General features: G+C 32.9%; 1 protein-coding gene across 1 annotated transcript in view; it reads left to right on the top strand.

The window, feature by feature from the left end:
- Nucleotides 1–23151, top strand: part of aux (cyclin-G-associated kinase) — a 33732-nt gene extending 10581 nt beyond the window's left edge. The window contains exons 9-17 of the mRNA XM_072522494.1: nucleotides 2135–2382; nucleotides 4046–4151; nucleotides 4297–4472; nucleotides 8662–8855; nucleotides 11882–12015; nucleotides 13755–14145; nucleotides 14464–14870; nucleotides 17196–17357; nucleotides 20345–23151. Coding sequence (XP_072378595.1) covers nucleotides 2135–2382; nucleotides 4046–4151; nucleotides 4297–4472; nucleotides 8662–8855; nucleotides 11882–12015; nucleotides 13755–14145; nucleotides 14464–14870; nucleotides 17196–17357; nucleotides 20345–20452 — 1926 coding nt within the window. The 3' untranslated portion in view covers nucleotides 20453–23151. The remainder of the gene's footprint in view (nucleotides 1–2134; nucleotides 2383–4045; nucleotides 4152–4296; nucleotides 4473–8661; nucleotides 8856–11881; nucleotides 12016–13754; nucleotides 14146–14463; nucleotides 14871–17195; nucleotides 17358–20344) is intronic.
- The last annotated feature ends 410 nt before the right edge of the window (nucleotides 23152–23561 follow it).

The following is a 23561-nucleotide window of genomic DNA, read 5'->3' as shown; positions in this document are numbered from 1 at the left end:
AGGAATAAATTTGGCAAATCGTAGATTTTTTAAGGTAATTCCACTAGTATCACACAACACACGTTTCTTGGACAAAACCATTTTTGCCTCTTTACTGAAGGAGAATCTTTGTGTGTTCTTTGTTTTTCTATTCAACTATTTTTAGTTTCGCACCGTGGAAGATTCGCAAAAATTAATTCGGATTCTGGCGAAAACATACAAAAAGATCAGAAGATATGAAAGAGATTGGGACTAAATGTAATGATTTTGCACTGATTCAAATTTAAAATTCATCAGTTTTCCTGACAGAAGAACCAAAGATAGTTAGTGAGTTTGCAGGGTTACACGGTTATCTCTATTCAAATTTGATGAAGATGCGCATAAACTAAGTCGGATTCTGGCGAGAACGTGCCAAAAGATTACAAGAAATATTGTTTGGGAATAAATGAACTAGTAAATGTAATAATTATGCATCGTTTACACTTATTCGTACTTCAAATCCATAAATTCTCCTGACATAAAAACTAAATGTAGGAGTAAGCAGCTTTTTTCGTCACAGCAGGACTAAATGTGGGAATTATACAGGATTATCCATTAACTCATAGAACATATTGATGGCAATTTTATTCACATAAGCAGTAAATGTAGGGATTATGCTGAATCTTACGTCAAATCCATGAATTTTCCTAAAATCAAAAATAAATGTAGGATTATGCAGAATTTTTCACTGATTCATACCACAAATTCATCAATTTTCCTGATAGATGGACTAAATGTAGAGATTATGTAGGATTTTCCATTTATTGGAAAGTTATGTGGAGATTATTCAGGATTATGCTGTTTATTCACTGACTCATACTTCAAACCCATAAATTTTCCTGACATAGAGACTAAATGTAGAGACTATGCAGAACTTTCCATTGATTCATACCACAAATCCATCAATTTTTCTAACATAAGGAGTAAATCTAGGAATTATACAGGTTTTTCACTGAACCATACTTCAAATCCATAAATTTTCTTGACATATAGACTAAATATGCAGGTTTTTCACTGATTCATGCCACAAATACATTCATTTTCCTAACATAATGAGAAAATGTAGAGATTATGAAGGTTTTTTACTGTCGATGGAAAATCCTGTATAATCCCTACTTTTAGTCCTTCTGTCAGGAAATTTGATGGATTTGTGGTATGAATCAGTGAAAAAAGCTGCATAATCTTACATTTATTCTCGATGTTAAGAAAATTTATGGCATTGAAGTGAGACTCAATGAAAAACCTGCATAATCCCTACAATTAGTCCGTATGTTAGGAAAATTGATGGATCTGCGGTATGTATCAATGTAAAATTTTGGACAATCCCTACATTTAGTCCCTCTCTCAAGGAAACTGATGGATTTGTGGTATGAATCAGTAAAATATGTTGCATAATCCTGCATGTCGTCGCTATGTCATGAAAATATATGGATTTGAATTATAACTCAGTGAAAAACCTGCTTAATCTCTACAATTAGTCCTTATTTTAGGAAAATTGATGGATTTGTGGTCTGAATCAGAGAAAAAGGCTGCATAATCCTACATTTCGTCGCTATGTCATGAAAATTTATGGATTTGAAGTATGTCTCAGTGAAAAACCAGCATGATCCCTACAATTATTCCTTATGTTAGGAAAATTGTTGAATTTGTGGTATGAGTCGATGGAAAATCCTGCATAATCTGTACATTTGGTCCCTCTGTCAGAAAACTTGATGGATTTGTGATATGGAGGTCTCACCACACTCTTATCTTTCCTTTCAGCCCTTTCCAGATTCTTCGATCACAGAGTACCCCGCTCATTCGTTTCCAGTTAAACCAACCAACCTGTATCCTGTGAAAAAATTTCTCAGTCTAGTGTCCACCACTAACCCAACAGTCCTGGCACCTCTACAATCACCTCTAATCACCTCACATGGAGGTAATTTGAACTGTCCATCGAGATCGTACAATTTGACTCCGTTAGACTCTTTCTTGTTGGGTTTTCTTAAGTCGCAGGTCTCCGCATATATCTACAAACCATGTCATCGGTGAAAGTCAGCCCGGTTTATGCGCCACAGTCATGGAAAATTGAATATTTCTGGTAAAATTTAATTTGTAAGTTGTTTTTTTTTTGTAGGACGGAAAGGCAACTTCAGCGACACTAGTGTGTGCGTTATTGATATACTCAGGATTGTTTCAAGTGCCAGAAGACGCTCTTCAAATGTTCGCCGTAAAACGATGCCCTCCTAACATGAGACCATCTGAACTTAGGTACCTTTATTACCTGGCTGACATTGTCCGAAACCCGCCTCTCTATCCGCATTATAACCCCGTAACTTTAGTTTCGATACAAATGCAACCTGTTCCGCTTTTTACAAAAATAAGGTAAGTTGGCTTTGTATTTTGACAGACGCATTAGGTGATATTTGGTATTTTATTAAATATCAGTTAAATTTTACTATAAAATTCCCATTTTATATCCTGATATGTATTCTCTGATGGAGCATGCATGTCTATTGCCAGGTTTCTTCAAACAAATTTCAAAAAATCGATTTTTTTTTTCAAAAATTGTGTAGTATAGAATTAGTCCCGAAGACCCACGCGACCTTGGAATATATAGAGGGGAGGGGAGAGCGGTGTGCGCTAAGCGGTTAATCCGGCCTCTCAAGTGGACCGGGTGACAGCAGCTGTTTACTTTAATCGGCTTTTCTCGAAACTACGTTTTTTCAACTGTTACTCGTATTTCGAAACTATTGCACTTATCAACATAAACTAAACGACATTTTACCCTTTAGATGTCTCTCTTTGGTCGGTACTACAACCAAAATTATTCATTGTTATTTAAAAAAGTTATAAACAATTAAAAGTATAAAAAGGGTCGAAATATTCCGCCATTTTGTTTTTTTTTTTTTTTTCGGTGAATTGTTTCATTGTAATATCGACCATAGCCAATTCGATACAGAATATGAAACCATTTTGTTTTTTGCTTTCGGATGATTCGTTTCTAAGAAATGATGACATTTTGGATGAACTGAGTAGCCATTTTCAGAGCTTCCATTTTGAAAAAAAGATTCAAGTAGTTTAATGTACTGTTTGTACTTGTATCTACTTTCACTTGTAAAAAGTTTGATTTTGAAATATCTTTTGTACTATAAATAAAATTTATTAAAAAATACGTTTTTGGAGGACCCTGGCATTAAACCTAATTTTTTATTGCTTCAACATACAAGTTCTGTCAGATATGGACTAGAACACCACTACGAAATTTTTTAACTGATGACTAACTATAAAATTATAAATCATTTTTATGCTAATTCGCTTGTTTCGTTTCCTCCCTTACAAATATATCAATATTGTTCTGAAACTATTTTCTTCTGACATTTCTATGTTGCATGGGAATTAGCCACAATTGATGTATTTTGGACGTTTCGATTTCCACTTCGGATTTTTCATTTCCGTTTCCTAAACATCTTTATAGTCTGCCATCTATTGTCTTTTATACAGAGTTACTTTCATTTCGAACTTTTTGGAAATTTTATTTAATTCATTCTGCATTTTGTTCTCTAATACTTTCAAATCATCTTTCTTCTTTAAATTGTTTTAGTTATTTTTGTGCATTAATTTTACCTTCTCTTCTTGGTTTTACAACTGCAACAGACATGTTTTGTTTCCTATCTTTAGGGCTGATTTAATTCCTATTTGTATATTTAACATTTTTCTCCATCGTATCTCTCATTGCGTGTTTCAGGTCCTTTACTATTAAGGTTTTAAATTGTACAATAGCATTTTCGGGTAGAATTGATGCAAAACCTCATGAACATTGGATATACGCATGGCCGAAAAAAAATGAATCCTAAAAACATTGACAATTTTAATTTTATTCTAAATTGCGCGGCAGTCGCCTTTCATTGATTCGTTCGCAGATTGAAGTCACCAAATTAGTTAGTCAGGTTCATGAGCTTTTGTAAATAATCTAACCTTGCAGAAAAAACTATTCATATCGACTAAAATTTATAACTTTAAATAAATCTCTAATTATGTTTTATAGGGATGGTTGCAGGCCTTACGTAGAAGTTTATAGTGAAAATAGATGTATTTTATCTACTTTACAAGATTATGAAAGAATGAGGCTTTTTAATATAGCAGAAGGAAAGGTAAGCAGTAATAATGGCATTTAATAAGTTTTATACAAGGGTGGTTTGCTAACAGTCTAGTCTTTGAATAAAACGAATTACTTAATTTACACAAGTTCTTGAAAAATTGATTTTAATATACAACTTTAAGATGTTTGTTTTTTAGTGTTTCCTTCAAATTAACGCCACTGTATGTGGGGATGTATCCGTAATAGTATACCATGCCAGAAATATACTGGGTGGTGTAATGACGCAGGGCAAAGCAACCGGTATCAAAATTTTTCAAATTCAACTACATACGGGTTATATACCAGAAGAAGACACCTGTATAAAATATATGAAGTGAGTATTACGTATTAGAGTATTAATGAATTATATATATTATAAAAAGATCCATTTTTCTACACAGGCGTTCCCTCTTTTTCTCATTCTTTTCTATTCTAAGCAATTTCAATGTATTGTCAAACTGTAGGTGTTTGTTCGCTTTGAACGCTTTCACCTGCTGTTATCTACGCACCTGACTCGAGAGTGAAGTGGAGAATCCATGTTTTATGCGTGTAAAAACTGATGGTTATCGTTCTTAAGCAGTGACAAACCACAACCATGAGCAATTTCTCCACCAATTTTTAACACAGTTTTCTGTTTGTTTTGTTTTGTTTGTTTTGACAAATGTTCATTCAAACTCGTGAATACACTATATTCTGTTACCTACAACCTCCTGCTTCTGGAGCAACGTCAATTAACGATCGGCCAAAACCATTGTATTGATGTTTTTGTTTTCTGCGACAACTGTCGAATTTGGGCGACCATAATATACCAATTGAACTATTGAAGATAATTGATGAAGATAATATTGATGTCTTGGTAGACCTTTTTAACTCCATATACAAGACGGGACACATACCCAAAGAATGGCTTCTCTCAATTTTTGTAACGATTCCAAAAATCACAAATGCTAAAGATTGCAATGACTATCGGACAATTGCATTAAAGAGCCACACATTGAAAACCATCCTTAAAATCATACATAACAGAATCCACATGAAATTAGAACAAGAAATAAGTGATTCACAGATGGGTTTTAGAAAGGTTCTAGGAACTAGAGAAGCATTATTCGGAGTCAATGTTCTGACACAACGATGTCTGGATATGAATCAGGACATATATGCTTGCTTCATATATTTTAAAAAAGCTTTTGACAGAGTTCAACATGAAAAGCTTTTAAGTATTCTTATGACCAAAAACATAGATAGTAGAGATCTATCGAATATCGAATCTGTATCAAAATCAGAAAGCAAGAATAAGAGTCGAAGGAGAACTGACAGAGGAAGTAAGTATACTTAGAGGAGTTCGACAAGGGTGCATACTTTCACCACTCTTATTCAACGTCTACAGTGAAGTGATATTTCAAGAAGCTTTATTGGATATTGTGGAAGGTATTTTGGTCAATGGAAATAGCATTAATAATATTAGATATGCGGACGATACGGTCATATTTGCAAGTGACATGGAAGATCTACAGTACATAATACAACATGTATACAATGCATGGGAAAGGTACGGACTGCAAATGAATCTCAAGAAAATCAATGATATTCTCAAAAAAACCACAAAATGTAGATAACCTGATCATCAATAATACAACGATCGAAAGAGTAACAACATATAAATATTTAGGAACGTGGCTAACCGAAGATGATCAAACAAAAGAAATCAGATCTAGAATAGAAATGGAAACACGTTCATAAAATTGAAGAACTTACTTTGCAACGTTAACCTTCATCTAGAGATCCGCACAAGAATGCTAAGTTGTTACGTTTTTTCTACTTTACTATACGACATGGAAGCGTGGACAATAAAACAGTCTGAAATCAAAAAATTAAACTCCTTTGAGATGTGGTGCTACAGGAGAATCTACAGAATATTGTGGACTGAAAAAGTAACTAATATAGAGGTGTTACAAAGAATGAAGAAAGAATGTGAAGTCATAAAAACTGTTAAAATTAGAAAGATTAGAAAGATAATGAGGGGCGAGAAGTACGTATTAATTAGGTTAATTATGGAAGGGAAGAGAACCCAGGACGTCGCAAAATATCCTGGCTAAGAAATTTGAGAGAGTGGTTCCGTTGCAGCTCATTAGAATTATTCAGAAGCGCGGCCAATAAAATTAAAATAGCGATGATGATTTCCAACCTCCGATAGGAGAAGGAACCTGAAGAAGAAGAACATACCAAATATTAACCGTTGTTTCCGGTAAAGCAGAGTCCAAATAACACTTATCAAGTCTTTGCTTGAACAGTATTTTTCCCATAAAGAAGCATAAATTTACCCAATTTAGATTTTTCCGTTGTTTTTAAAATTGCAAAAGTAGCATCACTTAACGCCTGTAATTTCAAAAATAATACTTCAACTTTTGACAGATGACGCTTAAAAATTGGTACTATAAAACTACCTGTAGATTTGTTGTTAATATGTTGCTAACTGGTAATCTTTTCCCAGAAACTAGATTCTTATCTATTTTAATCCTTTTTTCTTGTTGGTTGCTTTTCGTTTGAATATTTTCATGTTCGTTTCAAATATCTGCTTTCTATGTATAGTTGTCTTCAAAGAATAACCCTGTATATAGCATTTTTCATATAAAAATGCTTGCACGTCATTCAAGATTTACGACGTCAGAACCCCACAGCGTTTCGAAAACATCAGAATAGTTAGTAAGTGAGGAATTTTTAAAATGTCAACTATTTGTCAAACTATTATATTATCAGTAAATACACTTAGTTTTAAGACTACTGCAACACACTAAAATCCATTAGAAAACATTTTAATACAAAATTATATATTCTAAATTTTAAACTTACCTCTTTTGGGGCTTTAATAGTAAAAACGTCCCGTCATTATTTCTTGTTCAAAATAATCTATCTTATATGAAAGCTTATCAGCTTTCTACAGACTATTTATTTAAGCACAATCACAATACACAACAATAATTAGTTTTTAAAGCTATTAATCTAAATTTAATATGTATTTATAAATACAATTATTAATATATATTATATTATGATCAAATTGTGCAAGAAATCAAAACATAAACAAAATTCTTACTCTAAAAAAGCGGCAACACTTTATACACTTTTGCCACACGCGGAACTGTCAATAAAATTTGAAGTATTCCTGTATCAGTTGCGTACAATTGACTAATCTATTTAATTAAAATTATTATTTTGTGGAATATTAAACTTAAAGACTTATTTCATAAAATTTATATTAGAGTAGACTCCCTCTATAACGAGAACTGAAATGGCAGACTAATTACCTCGTTATAAGCGTATCTCGTTATATCCAACAACAATAATACTGTGCATACATATGAATATGTAGTTTTCTAAAACATTAACTTTATATAGTGAAGCCATTCGGAGCAATATAAGATGCTAATAAATATTGTTTAAATGGCGTTTTTAAAACAAAGTTGTTTACTTTTATTGTCAATGAAATGCATTAAAACAAAAAAGAGTTGTTTACTTTGACTGTCAATGATATACGTTAAAACAAAAAATCTGTATTCTGTAAATATGTATAAAGCGTATAAAGTTATTTTGTCATTTTTGACTACTTTAAATTGTCCAGTATTCTATCTATCATAGTTTTTAAAGATGTGAAACAGTTTTATGCTTCTTCATTTGCGTTTTGTCATTGGATAAAGTTTCTGACAACCTTTAAAACACTTTTCACATCTTGTCTATTAGGACCCATATTATTAGGTGTGAATGGTAAACCCAATACAATGACACTTGTGAATCATAAATTTTACATTTCCGACTAAGAATCATAAATTGTAAGAAGTTTATTGCGGGCTACCCGCAGTTAAAAAGGGTATTTATTTATAGCTACAGCCGGGCCAAAACGTAAAAAACACGTTTTTCAATCTTGTTTTCGCTCGTTATAAGCAAATTTACCTCGCTATAGAGGGTTACATTTCAATAGAAATTTCACGGGACATCTAATGTACCTCGTTATAAGCGAAACCTCGTAATAACCGTGTGCGTTATAGAGGGAGTATACTGTATTAATAATAACAAATGTTTTTGGTTATTTAATCAATATAATTCTAAAATTTTCAATATAATGATGATTTTATTTTTCTGATTATTACACCATGTTGACGCCTATGAAACATCGAGCAATTCCGTATGGGTTTCGTATTATTAGCTGTGTTAGGAAAATTTTAACTCTAAGGTTGACGTTCTGGAAATTTTAAATATAAGTGACGTCACTTTATATAAATTGTGACGTGCAAGCATTTTTATATGAAAAATGCTATATGTAGACAGTGATATTTCTTTTTAGTTCGAGTCTCTTCATTTCCCTATACCTATTTCGTGGATTTTTAATGTGAAATAAAGGATTTTGCTGTGTACTTAAATCGAAATCGATGAAAAAGAAGCCTTTTGACTTCATGTTCCTTTGTATAGAAATCGCTACAAGCATTCGAGTCTCACAAAGTCCTATAAGATATTAATATTGTTTTTAGATCGGATTTAGATGATTTAGCGGAGGGCCAGGACCATTTCCAGGACAGATTCACGGTGTCACTTAACGTATTCGTCACGGATACGGAACGAAAACCTTCACAACCAGCTCCATGGCAGACTGATCAAACCAAACGAGTGATCGATACGATGTTCACTTCACAAATCGAAAAAGACGAAACTGTAGATAATTTTGGTAGGTATCTTCTACATTATAATAGTAACTGTTAAATTCAAATAGGGTAGTGGGGAATTCTTAGAATGGATATTTTTCTTTTGTACCTCCAGTGATGTACAAAAAACTGTAATATTTTACCATTTATTTACAACTTTTATTTACTTGTAGAATTGTTTCTTGAAATGCATTTACAGATTGGCTCTATAATAACCAAAAAACCGGATTTAAATACCCAGATCTGGAGACTTCTGCCACCGACGTTGCGAACGCGTCTCATAATCCAGCAGGTTATCGATCAGTTCTACTGCTGTAGTCTGGTCGTCTTACGCTATATTAGGTATTTAAATATTTTTTAGGAACTTCATTGCCAGATTTATTTTCCCAATTGTCTGCTCTACAAAATAATTTCTTCTTCTCACTCTTTGAATCTGACTGAATCGTGTAATTTTGCTTATGGAAAATTATGAGACTAACCAGATCTTCTTCGAAGGATGGTGTCAAACCATCTCAAGTGTTTTAACCGAACATTTTGGCATTGTCCTAATGATCTTTGAAGCTTCATTGTGAATCTAAGCAGCTAGTATCTTTCACAGTTCTATATGTGACTCGTCTATTGCGTTTTTCTCTTTTTAATGATGTTAAACAGTTCTTTTTGCTTACTCATGGTTTGGAGTAAATAAACTACTGTTCAAAACAAAAAGTTCATTGAGATGACAATTTTATTATGGTAAGTTTGTAGTGAAACGAATTTTTCCAGATATATTTTAAAATGAGGTCATAAATAAAGAAAAAAGAGAAAATAACAAAAGTGTGCCAGAACGTACCTTATTATAAAAAAATATGAAAATTTTAGATTGAATCTGCAAGAAAGGACAAATAGTATACAGGGTGTTTCAAAAAAAGGTAACACAGGCTCTAGGATAGGTAAAAAACTGAAAAATAGTTGAAAAACATTGTAATAAAATTTTATAAGAATTATGTTTTGGAAGCTGATACATCCCTTGAATTTTTTTTTATATCTGACTCTCATAGAGGACGCTAGTTACAAGGTTCGTATCAAGTATTATTCAACATAACTTATTTAAGGGTAGAATTATTAATCAAAATTCCAAGTGAACCTAAAAGTCATACAATTTTACACCAAAAAGGTACTCTTGGTAAAACTCGACACTGTGTTGAGTTTTCAAAATATTTTGTTTTGAAAATTATGAAGTAACAACCGATGCTGGTATAAAGTAATGATTAAGTTATTAATTTAAAAAAATCACAAGAAGAAAATTAAAATAAAGACTAAGAACATAAAATAAAATTCAATTAAGTACGTGTTCAAAATGTTCTCCGTTTTTACGAATACACAAGTCTATCCTTTTTTCTAAAGAATCCATTAATCTTCTAAACAATTGGGGATCAGCTATGGTGTCATTAAAGTGACGTTGAATTCTGTCTTCCAATTCTTGACATGAATTTACCTCTGTAGCGTATACTTTTTCCTTAACATACGACCAAACTGTGTAGTCCAAAGGATTAAAATCGCATGACCGAGGAGGCCAATGAATCGGAGCTTCTATACCTCTATCAATACATCGATTATGTTTAACATTTTTTTTTCTACGCCTTTTATATTAAAAATGGTTGGCGTTACAAATTTTTCGGGCAGACACGAATTGAGGACCAAAATGAAATTTTAAGTAAGGGTTTACTTTTATACCTGAAAAAATCGCACGAATTGAGGACCAAGACTTCAAGAAGGTATAAAATATTATTAAAAGTACGAATCCCAATAATCGTAGATATTTATTGCCTATTTAAGAAACAATATTTTAAACATAAAAGCGTCACACCTCTTTACATTTAATATTTATAAAAATAAAAGAGGTACACATATTTACATTTAATATTTACACTTTCGCATCGGAAATACAGGTTGAAATACATATTATTTCTTACGTAGGTAATGTCTTTTCTTGTCAAAGAATTCATAGCATCACTGTTTTCCCTTATTCCTAACCTAACCTAACCTAACCCAACCTAACCTAACCTAAACTAGCGTAAACAATTTTGCGTTATATTTATTTACCGTACATGTCCAAAACTTTTCACCACTTTTAAGCACTTTTTTTCACGATACTTATAATCATCCAACACAAGTAACGAGTTTCCCTTTTCACTTACGATCATTTTAATTTCACTCATTTTGACTACCTTTCAAGATAGCTCAAAATAAACTAAACCTAAAATAATATTTTATTCTTAAATATTTCCTTACTCATTAAAATCTCGTTCGGTCCGTAATTCGGTGCACTTATTTTGGCTGTTCAGGTAGCGGTTCTCAATTCGAGAACACCGAATTTTTTTTATTAAGCAAACCCCAATTATTTTTGAGTTTTTACCTGTCCTAGAAACGGTGTTACCTTTTTTTAAAACACTCTGTATAACAGGAAAATGTATCAAGTCAAAGGTTACTTAAAAAACAATTTTGCTAGTCATTTGATTTTTGTTCTTGTTAGTTTTTCCTGATCGTTTAAAGTGTTTTAAAGCACGGGAAGCAGTGTATAGTCCATTCGAGTTTGTGAAATTTTTTTTTATCTCAATAGCATTGTAAACTGCTCCCACTCTGACGTTACAGGCTTATTTATCTGATTTATTGTAGACTAAAAATGGTAACTGTCATTTTCTCTTGTCGTGTTTGTCAATTTGTTTTTTACGTGTCGTCTTCTTTTTCTTGTCATCCCCTTTGATTCAAGAAAGTGGAGAACTTGTATATTGTCTTGCAATTATTTATCCCCAAATTTAATTACATTTATTTGAAGACTAAAGTATATTTGTAAACACGAAACGCCGCGCTATTTAAAGTTGAAAATGGAGGCCTATAAAATATTATAAGTTATCGCTGCTATAGACGACTTTTTCTTAAAAACTTAAAAGAAACATTTTATTTGCGATATAATAGATGCTCACTTCAATAGGCTGTTTAATTCCATTTTTTCCCGTAAAAAAATTCTGTGCGATTATGTCCATTATTGTATATTTGCCTCATTTTGTAGTTAGCACACCAGCCCCCGTGAATAAACCGGAAATGCCACCGAAAAGGCCGCCAGAGAGACCTGTTCGACCACCTCCTCCGCCTACCAGTATTCTTCAAGATAATGAGGATTCCTCTTCAGATGTTGAACAAGCTGTAAGTATCTTTCAAACTCAAATTAATATGATTTCCGTAAATTTACAATCGTAGGTTGTTTGACAATAATTCAGTCATAGATGGCGTTACTTGAGAACAGATTGCTCTTTATTTTGACATCTCTCAGCCATTACTTTGGTTTTAATAGACGTCGTTTAATATGAGCCTATTTTTATACGCATAAATGCAAGAACAGTCAAAGTAGTTTATAAAAAGCGGCGAGGAATCACCGTAAAAAGGCCAAGACCACCGTATATACCGAAAAATTGATAGCGATTGTTCTAGATACGAAAGGTATTATTTATTCTTTTTGATTCCTCGAAACGCGATAAAGCAGTAATTAGTGTGTACTGTGTGTACTGTGTGTGTACTATTGGACCATTTCGATGCCGGCTTAAGGAAAAACGCCGATTGTCTCGCAAAAAAATTTTCTTCTATCGAAAAAACATCCCTGCCCATACGTCGGCCATCGCACAGGCAAAATTACACTATGGGATACAAATTGGTCAACCACCCACCATATTAGTCGGATTTAATCTCGGGCGACTATTTTCTGTTCCCAAACTTGAGAAAATAGATCAGAGTACGTCATTTTGCAATGAACAATGAGGTCGTAGGCAAAACTTTTGTAACACTATTTTAAAGAGCTCGAGCAAAATCACACTTTAGATGGGATAAAAATGTTGGAGAAGTTTCTCATCAAGTTTATTTAATTATAGCCCTCAACTATTGCTATAGTACCACTAATAATGAATGTACAGACTAGATTAACTGTCCATAACAATCATCGGTTTTTATATAGCTATTGAATAATATATGATGAAATAAGGTAAACAGTCGACAAATCCAGAAGTAGTTTATTCATCCAAATCTGTTTTACAACCCCACAGATGGCATTCTAGAAAATTCAAGTTAAGTAGTCCCCGGTCCCTCATGATTCTCGCCTAAAGTACAGGTCATTCATCCATCCGCACAGGTCCAGATTCGATACAGTATCAAATTATGTATGAAATAAGCAACAAATCATAATCCTTTTTGGTTGTTTTAATATCTATAAAGTACATTGATCATGAAATTAAAATAGGTAAATGAAAACTTCTACTGCTACTACAGCCCGTGGTGATTCCGAACCTGATCAAAGATTTGGCTCCAAGCAAGCTCTGTTATTGTTAGGTATCGCCACCTGAATAAGCCTTGTTTCTTATACATATATAAAAACGATATATGATGTGATACTGGTGGATGGATACTGTGTAAGCACAGTACAGTCGCAGTGTAGCTGGTATGTCATTTCTCAAGCTTTCTATCCGGGGCATATTTATAATAAGTGACATTGTCGTTTTTTTGGAGTTATTAAGGATTATTTTTGCTACTGAGTTAAGCCGTTCCTTATATTTAATTGCAGAAAATGCTTGGCAGCTCCGGTAAGATGTTAGATGACTTATTGGGCTTGACATCCATAAAGCCATTTGTCGTTCTGCACACGACGATCTTCGATTCAGATAGTTTTATCTTAACCTTACTGTCAAGTAATTTGGGAAATATATTTCCTTATGACAACCAATAGTTCAACACTGTACTGCATACGTCTACACTATGTGCAAGTATTTTATTTTATCTTAGTTAAAGTGGTGTTATGTCATCTAGTACGCGAATTACGTGTAAAATAGATATTATACTGAAGACTGCTACTGAAAATAAGTTCTAAAATCTTCATTTTCAATATATTTTTATTATAGCCCCCTCCACCTCCAAAGCCGAGCCAACCAGAACCATTAATAGAAGCCGTCGATCTACTGAATCTCAATTCTTCCTCAAGCGCAGAGCCTCCAGCCGCTAAAATCTCGCTCTCGCCAAGTTCCAACTTCGACCTATTAAGCCAGCTGGGCGGTGACTCCGGAAACGAAGATTTCGCTAGTTTTAATTCGGCTCCAATCAATAAACCCAACACGAACGACAACGCTAGCAATGTATTCGATCCGTTCGCGTCGCTAGGTGGCGCTGGCGATGGCAATAATCTTTTAGGTGGATGGAGCAACTTTACAACTCCGACACCTGCTCCAGCTCAAAACGCGACGCCTCAAAATCACGCGAAGGAACAAAAACCCACTGATCCGTTTGCAGATTTCGGTAAGTTTATAGTTATAAGGACAAGGTGAAAAATTCTCGACTCAATAGTAAAAATATTAGCATATACATATAAAAAAATGGATTTTTTCCACAATAAAATCTAGCTTAAGTTCAAAACAATCGGTCCAATACGTTTGTCCAATCACAGAATTGCGCCAAAATGCCAAATTTTCAAAATTTGGAAATAAAAAAATGTCTGAAGGAAGCAAATCTAAGAAGTGAGAAATAGAGAAGCCCAGTAGTGATTGAGTATTGGAGACCGGCGTGTAACGGTGTGAAACCGATTATTATATATCAATTTCGTTATTATTACTGTAGGTAATTTGGGTGGAGGCCTAAACTTCGGATCCACGGTCCCACCATCGACAACTCCAACCAGCGGATCTCAAACCCCTAATACAGTGCCACCAACGACGCCCCAGCACATTCCGAGCTCGAATACGGCCACCCCCAAACACCAGGCCCGGTCACCTTTAGGTGGAGCAGATTACAACCGTGCACACTTCGACACTTTGAACAAGAACCAACAACAGCAGCAGCAGCAGCAACAACAAAACGAGCCTAAAGGAAAGGTGAAAAGCGACGACGTGTTCGGAGATTTGTTGGGTTCTCAGGGGTACAGTTTTACCGGAAAAAAGGATAATGCTCCGAGAACTATGAATGCCATGAGGAAAGAAGAGATGTCTACTTATATGGATCCAGAAAAGATGAAAGTTATGGAATGGGTAAGTACTAATATTATTACATTGTTTTTATATTTGCAATCTACGTTGCAATAATTATTTAATGCCAAAAATGTTGACGTAAAACGGTAACAGTCAAAGGAAGGTTGAGTGAGGGAGAGAAAATGAAAGGTACATCTTTCAACCTTTCGTTCCGTTACCCAACGCACGATTGCTTTGAGAGATATGATAAAAAAAATTAGTTCGTTTTGTTCATAGCAAAAATTTCAACCTGTATACGGTTTTTAAAAACTCCTTATAAGAATTTTATAAATTAGGCAAATAGGCAATTAAAATGACATATTTATTTTTTTTTTCTCACATAATTACTTAATTTTTAATTAAATAAATTAAATTTCTTCGTCTTCTTCTTCCTCTTTATGAGCCATTCTGCTTGTTCATTGGTGGATTAATACCTCTATGGAAGGTTGTTACTCCATCTTTTGCGCGGTCGTCCGATACTTCTTCTGCCAATTGGTGACTTATCTCTTGCTATTTTGACGACACGGGTCTCCTCCATTCTGCTTATGTGGTTATTCCATTCTTTTTTTTTTTCTATTTTGTGTCCATTCATTTATACACTGTACGTTACATTTTCTTCTAATGTCTTCACTTCTCTTTCGATCTCTCAGCGTATTTTCTCTAATTCTTCTCAGTACTCTTATCTCTGCAGTTTACAGCCTTTTCGTTGTGGCTGTGTCGGGTCTTGTTTCTGAGGCATATGTCATTATTGGTCTTACAGTGGCTTTATAAATTCTTGACTTCATCTCAGTGTCAATGTGTCTGTTTCGCCATATAGTCTTACTCCAGTCTATTTGCTTTTTGTACTTGATCTCTCACTTCCTTGTCCAGGTCTCCACAGCTAGACAGTGTAACTCCCAGGTATTTTATTTCCATTACTTGTTCAATACTGATGCCATCAATTTCTATTTTCCATCTGGTTGGTTCTTTGTTGACTACTTTTGTTTTGGTTTTCTAAGACGAGATTGCCATATTAAATTCTTTTGCTCTTATGTTAAAACTCTGGACCAGTCTTTGCAGACTATCTTCGTCTTGGGCTATCAATATTGCGTAGTCTGCGTAACAGAGTATTTTGATTTCTCTGTTTCCCATTCTGTATCCTCTTCCTTTGTTAACGGTTTTGAGGATTTCATCCATGATCAAATTGAAGAACATGGGGCTCAATGAATCCCCTTGTCTTATTCCGCTACCTATCTCTATAGGCTCTGTAAGCTGTCCATCTATTCTGACTTCCATTTTGTTGTTTTGGTAGATGTTATCGATAGTTTTTATAATATTTAGGGGAACTTCTCTATTATACAGAAGATGGATTACATCTTTGAGTCTTACTCTGTCAAACGCTTTCTTTAGGTCAATCAGACACACAAATGCTGGTCTATTATACTCTAGTGATTTCTCAGTAATTTGCTTTATAACGAATATTGCATCTGTACACGATCTTCCACTACGAAAACCCTGTTGTTCATCTGCTAAACTTATCCTCTGATTTGTTAGCACTTGTAAAATTTTAGTTGTAAGTTTTAGCGTAGTATTTAACAAGTTTATATCTCTGTAGTTTTCTGGCTGTTTTTTTATCTCCTTTTTTGAATAGTAGAATTAGTTCGCTTGTTCTCCATTCTTCCGGTATTTTATTGTGTTTTATAATTTTATTAATTAATGTTGTTAGTTGTTCTGTCATTGTTGCTCCATAATATTTCAGTAACTCGTTTGGTATCCCGTCTTTACCTGCTGCTTTTCTGTTTTTCAGGTTTTCAAGTATTTTCCGAACTTCCTGTACATTTATTTTAAGTTCTTCATTTGTGGTAATTTCTGGTGTTTCCGGTTCTAGCGTCGTTTGTTCTTTCTCTGCATGGAGTTTTTTAGGTAGTCAATCCACGTATCCTTTTCTATGTGTTTTGGTTCTATTAGTTCCTTATAAATTAAATTTGACCATGAAAAAGTTTAGCAAAGTGAACCATTGATGTAAAAAAATTTAACTTTTCTTGCAAAAATTAATTTTTTTTGAACAAACATTTAATTTAACATTTAACAAATAAACCGGACCTGATTAAAACTGGAAAAATCAGGTCCGGTTTAAAAAAATTAGTTCGTTTTGTTCATATCAAAAATTTCACCCTGTTTACTGTTTTTGAAAACTCTAATAAGAATTTTATAAATTAGGCAAATAGACAATTAAAATGCCATATTTATTTTTTTGGCCACATTTTTTAATGCCATTTGGTTAATATGTACGAAATAATCACTTTATACTATTGATAATGTTTGCATAAATTGATTGAAGTACGAACACGAGTTTTTTTTTTATAGCAAGAAGGAAAGAAAAATAATATAAGAGCCCTTTTATGTTCGATGCACACAATTCTTTGGGAAGGAGCGAAATGGAACAAATGTGAAATGCACACACTGGTTTCACCTGCTGATGTTAAGAAGGCTTATAGAAAGGCGTGTTTAGCAGTTCATCCAGATAAGGTAAGCATTATAGAACTCTAGTTTATTTTATTTAATACGATATAAAAGTGATAATTTTGGATGTACACTTTTTTTCTTGTTTTTACATTCGTTTATTCTGCGCAATTTGAATCAATATTGATCCAGGTGTTGATAGAAGTTTCCTTCTCTTGGGTTTGTAATTGTGTACATACTCTAGTAAAATTATTAGTCTTCATCATTATCATAGTTTTAATCGCTTTGGTTTATGGATCAAACTTAGCGTGTTCTTTCTATCCTTTTAGTATAATTTTATATATTTTTTAAATTTTTTATGTTGATATAACAATTTTTTCTGAGTGCTCGCCTGCTTTATTTATTTCTCTTTCTTTTTACTTCTACATATTCACTTTTCCTATTAGGCGATTTGGCTCTTTGATGCTAACTCACTCTTATCTACCACTTTTATTCAATTATTGATTTGGTTGCCAACTATTTTGTAGTTTTTCAACAGTGTACCCTTCATCGAACACTGTAGTGCAGTATTACCCATGACAAAGGAAATTATTTTTTCATATTTTTTTCTAATTTAGTTACGAAAATGGTCTAAAAAAATCTTGGAACTCAATTTTAAAAAATCACACTGCATCTGTTATCGATTTGTCGTCATCATAATTTTAATCGCTTTGCTTTATGGATCATTTTTACCCCATTCTTTCCATATTTTGATTATTATTTTATGTATTTTTAAAATTTTTATGGTGATGTAACAATTTTCTTTCGAGCGTTACTTGATGGAAATTCATTTTATATAACAATATAACAATGAAAACTTTGTTTTCAAAACTTCCACAAAATTTATTATAATATCTTATCAATACAGCTGTTTCGGCAGAGTGCCTTTCTCAAGTTATCTATTTTTGGTATGTGTTTACACTTTATAGTCTTTTAACTGAATAGGTTAAGGAGGGGAAAACTGTTTGTTCCAAGTTGGTCATTCAGAATTATGTCTGTATTTTTTAATTTAGTAATTTCCATAGAATCTAATAAAGATAGGTTAAAGCCTTTATTTTGGATGTGAAGAATTTGAAATTCGTCATTAAAAGAATGATTATGGTCTAGAAGGTGAAATGCGTATGTAGAATCTGTTTTTCTATTATAGAAAGCTATAATATGTTCTGCTATACGTGTGTTAACAGTTCAACCAGTTTGACCGATGTAAGTTTTTGGGCAGTCGCCACATTTAAGTTTGTATACACCGCTGTGTAAGTGCTTTTTATTTTGGCTCTTGTTGTTTTTAATATATTTGCTTAAGTTGTTGTTTGTTCTAAAAGCTGGTGTTATTTCTTTCTTTTTATCTTTTCTTTGTCCTTATTCTTGCTTGCTTTATCTATTTCTCTTTCTTTTTACTTCTATTCTCTTTTCCCATTACGTTATTTGAATCTCTTTGATGATAACTCAGTCTTAGCTACCACTTTTATTCAATTATTGATTTGGTTGTTCACTATTTGTAGTTTTTCAGAAGTGTTCCCTTCATTTAACAGTGTAGTGCAGTGTTATCCATGAAAAAGAAATTATTTTCTAATTTAGTTACGAGGGTGGTCTAAAAACATCTTGGAACTCAATTTTGAAAAATCAAACTGCCGTTTTTTTTTTGTAGTATTCCCCTGGAAGTGTGGCAGAGTAGGTATTTATCACATTCGCAATGGCTTCTTGATTGGTCGAAAAGTGCTGCTCAGGAAGGAGATTTTTCCGATTGATAATAAATATGTGTCCGAGGGAGTCAAATCTAGTGAATAAAGTAGATGTTTCATAGTGTGGATCCCTCACTGTTCTAGAATTTGCAATTTTTTTATTATCTAATAAAATTAAGTACTATATTTTTTTATCTTAGCGTATTCTTTATATCTTTTGACATTCGTTTTATGCTTTAGTTAAGTTAATGTGACAATTTTGAATGGACCCTCGTTTGCTTTATTTATTTCGAAGACTCCAAGATCACTGTTTATAGTTTATCTGTAATGTCTTTAGTGATTTTATCTCCTCTCTATATCGGTCAAGAAGTGGGGAACGGGGGAAGTACCTATAGAAGTGGGGCAAGGTACATTACTATTACTATCAATTTTCTCATTACCAATACACTTTTGTGAGTAGGTGGATTGTTCTAATGGAAAAAACTAAACGGGGTCTGTTTTCATAAATGCTTGCTTTCACTTTTATACAGGTTAAGAATTAGTATTTTTTAGTTATGGGTTTTCCTTTTTCAACATATTTGAACAGTAAAATTACTTTTTCGTCCCAAAAGGCGTTCTTGCCTTCATTAGAAGTGCATAACTGGCTTCTATCTACTGCTTAGACTATTATTTCGTTTGGGGTGTGTCCTAATCAATATTTATTCAAAATCAACAAGGAAAATAATTCCTGCAGCTGGCTGTATACCACGTATCACAAAAAGAGGTTAATCTTTGTAAATGGGTATATTTTATAAAAACCCTTAAAAGGGCTACATCAAAAACACGAACGTTTTCGGAACAACAGTTCCATTATCAGGTTAAAAATACAGGTTACCATGCCTGAGACACCAAAATATTAGAGTAAAAACCCTTTAAAATATATAAAGTTACCAAAGATTGTACATGATGTTATTAATATTATTTGATGTTTAATATTTTAATTAAATTTTACTTCAGGTAACATACACCCATGCTTTAAGTGAGTTCCAGTGTCCGGAGAGTAAACCTCTTCAAACGGACTTCAGTTGGTAACTGAGTTACTAAAATAAATAAAATATACCCATTTACAAAGATTGACCTCTTTTTTTTAATATTTATTTAGTATTTCAGCCATCATAACGGATCATGTAAAAAGTTTTTCTTAACATACGCCAATCGCTTTTTGGATTAAATCACTACAAGATACTTAATTATAAATGAACATAAATTTAATTATAAATAATCTTATTTTATACAATTGATTTTTTTGTTATCTGTTATATTGTAGACTTATCATACCATATTTATTTGTTGTAGCAAACCGGTACGGATAATGAAAATTTGGCGAAGCTCATATTTATGGAACTGAACAATGCTTGGAGCGATTTCGAAAACGACGCTACCCAGCAAAACATGTTTTCTTAACTAACATAATTCCTTGATAGCTATCTAATATTTTACTATTTTAAAACATTCCAGTAACTTATAATTTATTATTTAAAGAAGCTATTTATTTTAGACCTAGCCGCGTTTCCGTATCTACTACTCATAAATACGTATTTTTAACTGTAGCTCTAAAGTGAGGACCGTACTCAGTAATGTTTCGATGACAAATGGCGTTTTTCTAAGCAAATAATTCATGTATATTCGCACAACAAATTTTTAACTATAAAAAAATAGGAACGTTATGTAAAGTCAAATGAGACAGGGCCGTACTGAGGATCGAGCGGGAGGATTTCGTTTTAAATTAAGTTAAAACATGCGCTGTTTCTAAAAAGCGTGCGCAGAGCGCAAACTGCTTACTTCTAAAATACTGTAAACAAAACAATGGTGTGTTAAATCAATATTAATTTTAAAAAAATTAATGGGAAAATCCCTGTAGTTGGCTGTATACCATCGTTAATTTTAAAGTCTAGTTTAGTTACTCAAAAAGCAAGAAAGATATACCGCAAAAAAATCGGAAATCATTTTCTCATTTCTTAAATTTCCATCCGAAGTGAAAATCGAAACGTCAAAATAAACATCTTTTAAACTAAAATTGTAGTTAATTCCCAATAAAAATAGTAAAAATTAAGATCTACAAAACCATCATTAGATCATTAATCAATAAATACAGGAAGGAGTTTTTGAATGAAAAGTCTTATCACTTCTATGACAAATTAATTTTATTTTTTTTTTTTAAGAAAAAAGTAAGTTAAAATAGAAGAAAATTTCGTGGATTTCTTTCAAACCCACTTTCAAAGTCTAGCTAGTACTGTTGTATGCAGAGGACCCCTCACTACGCTTATGACTAGTGTCATTTCATATACATAGTATGTTATGACATAATCATAACATAACCTACAAACGTATAGATGTGAATGTCGTCAAAAATCCATAAGAAATGTATTTTTAAAAGTAACAAAGTACTTACACATGAAATGTAAGGCTATCCATTGTATTCTCTGTGTTTAACGAACAGAAAATGTGCATGCTCAGAATAACAAATCATATCGCAACTAAGTAACACTTCGGATTGAAAGTGAAAGCTGACATATGACTGTAATAAAATAAGTATTTTATACAGTGTATAATACTCGAATTATTTCAGAAGCCACTATGAGGAGAATTAATAAATTTGTTTTTATAGGAGTTGTTTAATATGGGTAAGCTTCGTATGGTATTTGCTTTGTTATCAGATCCTCCGTTTTTTAAACAATACAGCGAATTTGTTTCTTCTAATAAGGCGCCTTGTATATTTCAGGATTTTTAGGCTAGCTAAGTAATCATGAATATTTGTCATTTAATGCTGGCTATATCTAAATATGGTAGATAATAAAATGCTGTTTTATTACCATACAGCAAGTAATCCAACCTTTGAAACTACGTACAACATTTTCTAACTCGCCTGTCTACTGTATTCTCTTGATGTTATTCCACGTTCTAATTCTTGAATATTATCAGGATTTTTTTTGTACACTGTGTTTAAGTGGCCATATATAAGAATAACATAGAACACCACTTCCTTGTAAACACGTTCTGCTTAAATATTCTCTCACTTCAACAGTATATAGAGGAGCTCCATCATTTTGAGGTACTGTTATTTCCTAAAAGTTATGCAGAATCTTCTTCTTCTCATTGCGCCGTCTCCTTTCGAAGGTTGGCGATCCAAATGGCAATTGTAGTTTTGGAAACTGCTGCGCGAAAGATCTCTGCGGATGAGCGGTCGAACCATCTCCTCAGGTCTTTCAGCCACGAGTTCTGGCGTCTTCCTACTGATCTTTTGCCCTTTACTTTTCCTTCCAGTATAACTTGAAGTAATTCATATCTTTCGCCTCTCAGCACATGACCCAAGTATTGCATTTTCCTCTCTTTGAAGAAGAATGAAATTTGTAAATTAAAATACATAAAAAATACTGCATTGTGTTCAAAAATAACCTAGCCAACGCACGAAATGCAGGTATTCCCTAAAAATCTTAAAATATACAGGAAAACCTGGCAACAGTGCAAATACCGTGTGAATATCGGTAATTTCTATATAGATTCTCGGCAACAACAACGACATTTTCATTTCTAAAAATGATACAGCCGTCAACGTGCTGCGAAGCGACGTAAAACCGTCGGACTCCTGAAATAGTATGTATTAACACTTGTTGACACAGGTTGTAAAAGTCTTATATGATATAAAACGTCCCTAATGAAATATATTGTACAATTTTGCCAACTAAGACCGTGATATCAATAACAATTCAATATTATGTACAACAGGTCTAAAATATGTGATCTAGGCTTGTTATATTTACTCTGCTTTATCTAAAACGCCATTTGTTATGAAACAAAGAAAAAACCTGTGTTAAGAAGCAATTTAGTTTTTCTAAAGTTTGATTGTCTAGTGACAATGTATCTTCGCTAATACTTTAGAGGTTGAAATTGTTAAAAATAAACAAAATTTATGATATTAATTTGCGTTAAATATATCTAGAGACATTTTATGTTTACAATATATTCTATTTTTATATTGTGACTGTGTTCATACGTTTTTTAGGTAAGAATTTTAAAATGTTTATTTTTTGTTGAGAGAAGTTCAGAAGATTCCAGTTTTACGTGGATGTTGCAATATTCAAAATAAAATTGTTTGTCTCGGTGTTGTTTCTTTTTCTTTTTCAGTATTTCTTGTCACAAAAAATACAAGGGACTGAAGTTATTTTGATGAAATCAGAAATTATGTATTTAACACGTTAGCTGCCGAATACGAGATAACACGTTCTTAGAAATAGTTACGACGTGCTAGAAATCTTTAAAATAGTATAATCTCCCACGCTAGTCACACAATGTTTGTCCAAACCGAAGATCCCATTACCTCTCCTATCACTACAGTGGCAGTATAAATTTAATCAAATTGTGAAAAAGACTGTATGACTTCTACAGACTTCTAAAATATAGGTCAAACTCGCAACAGGTGTGTGTTTTCAAAAATTTGATAGTGTATAAATTTTTTTATTAAAATCAGCAAAGTACTTTCAACATGACACATGCCATCTTCAGAGCTTCCTAT

The sequence above is a fragment of the Diabrotica undecimpunctata genome, chromosome 2, assembly GCF_040954645.1.
Source record: "Diabrotica undecimpunctata isolate CICGRU chromosome 2, icDiaUnde3, whole genome shotgun sequence".
In the NCBI taxonomy this organism is placed as follows: domain Eukaryota; kingdom Metazoa; phylum Arthropoda; class Insecta; order Coleoptera; family Chrysomelidae; genus Diabrotica; species Diabrotica undecimpunctata.
Note: the sequence above shows the minus strand (reverse complement) of the source record. Positions and strands in the feature narration are given on the sequence as shown.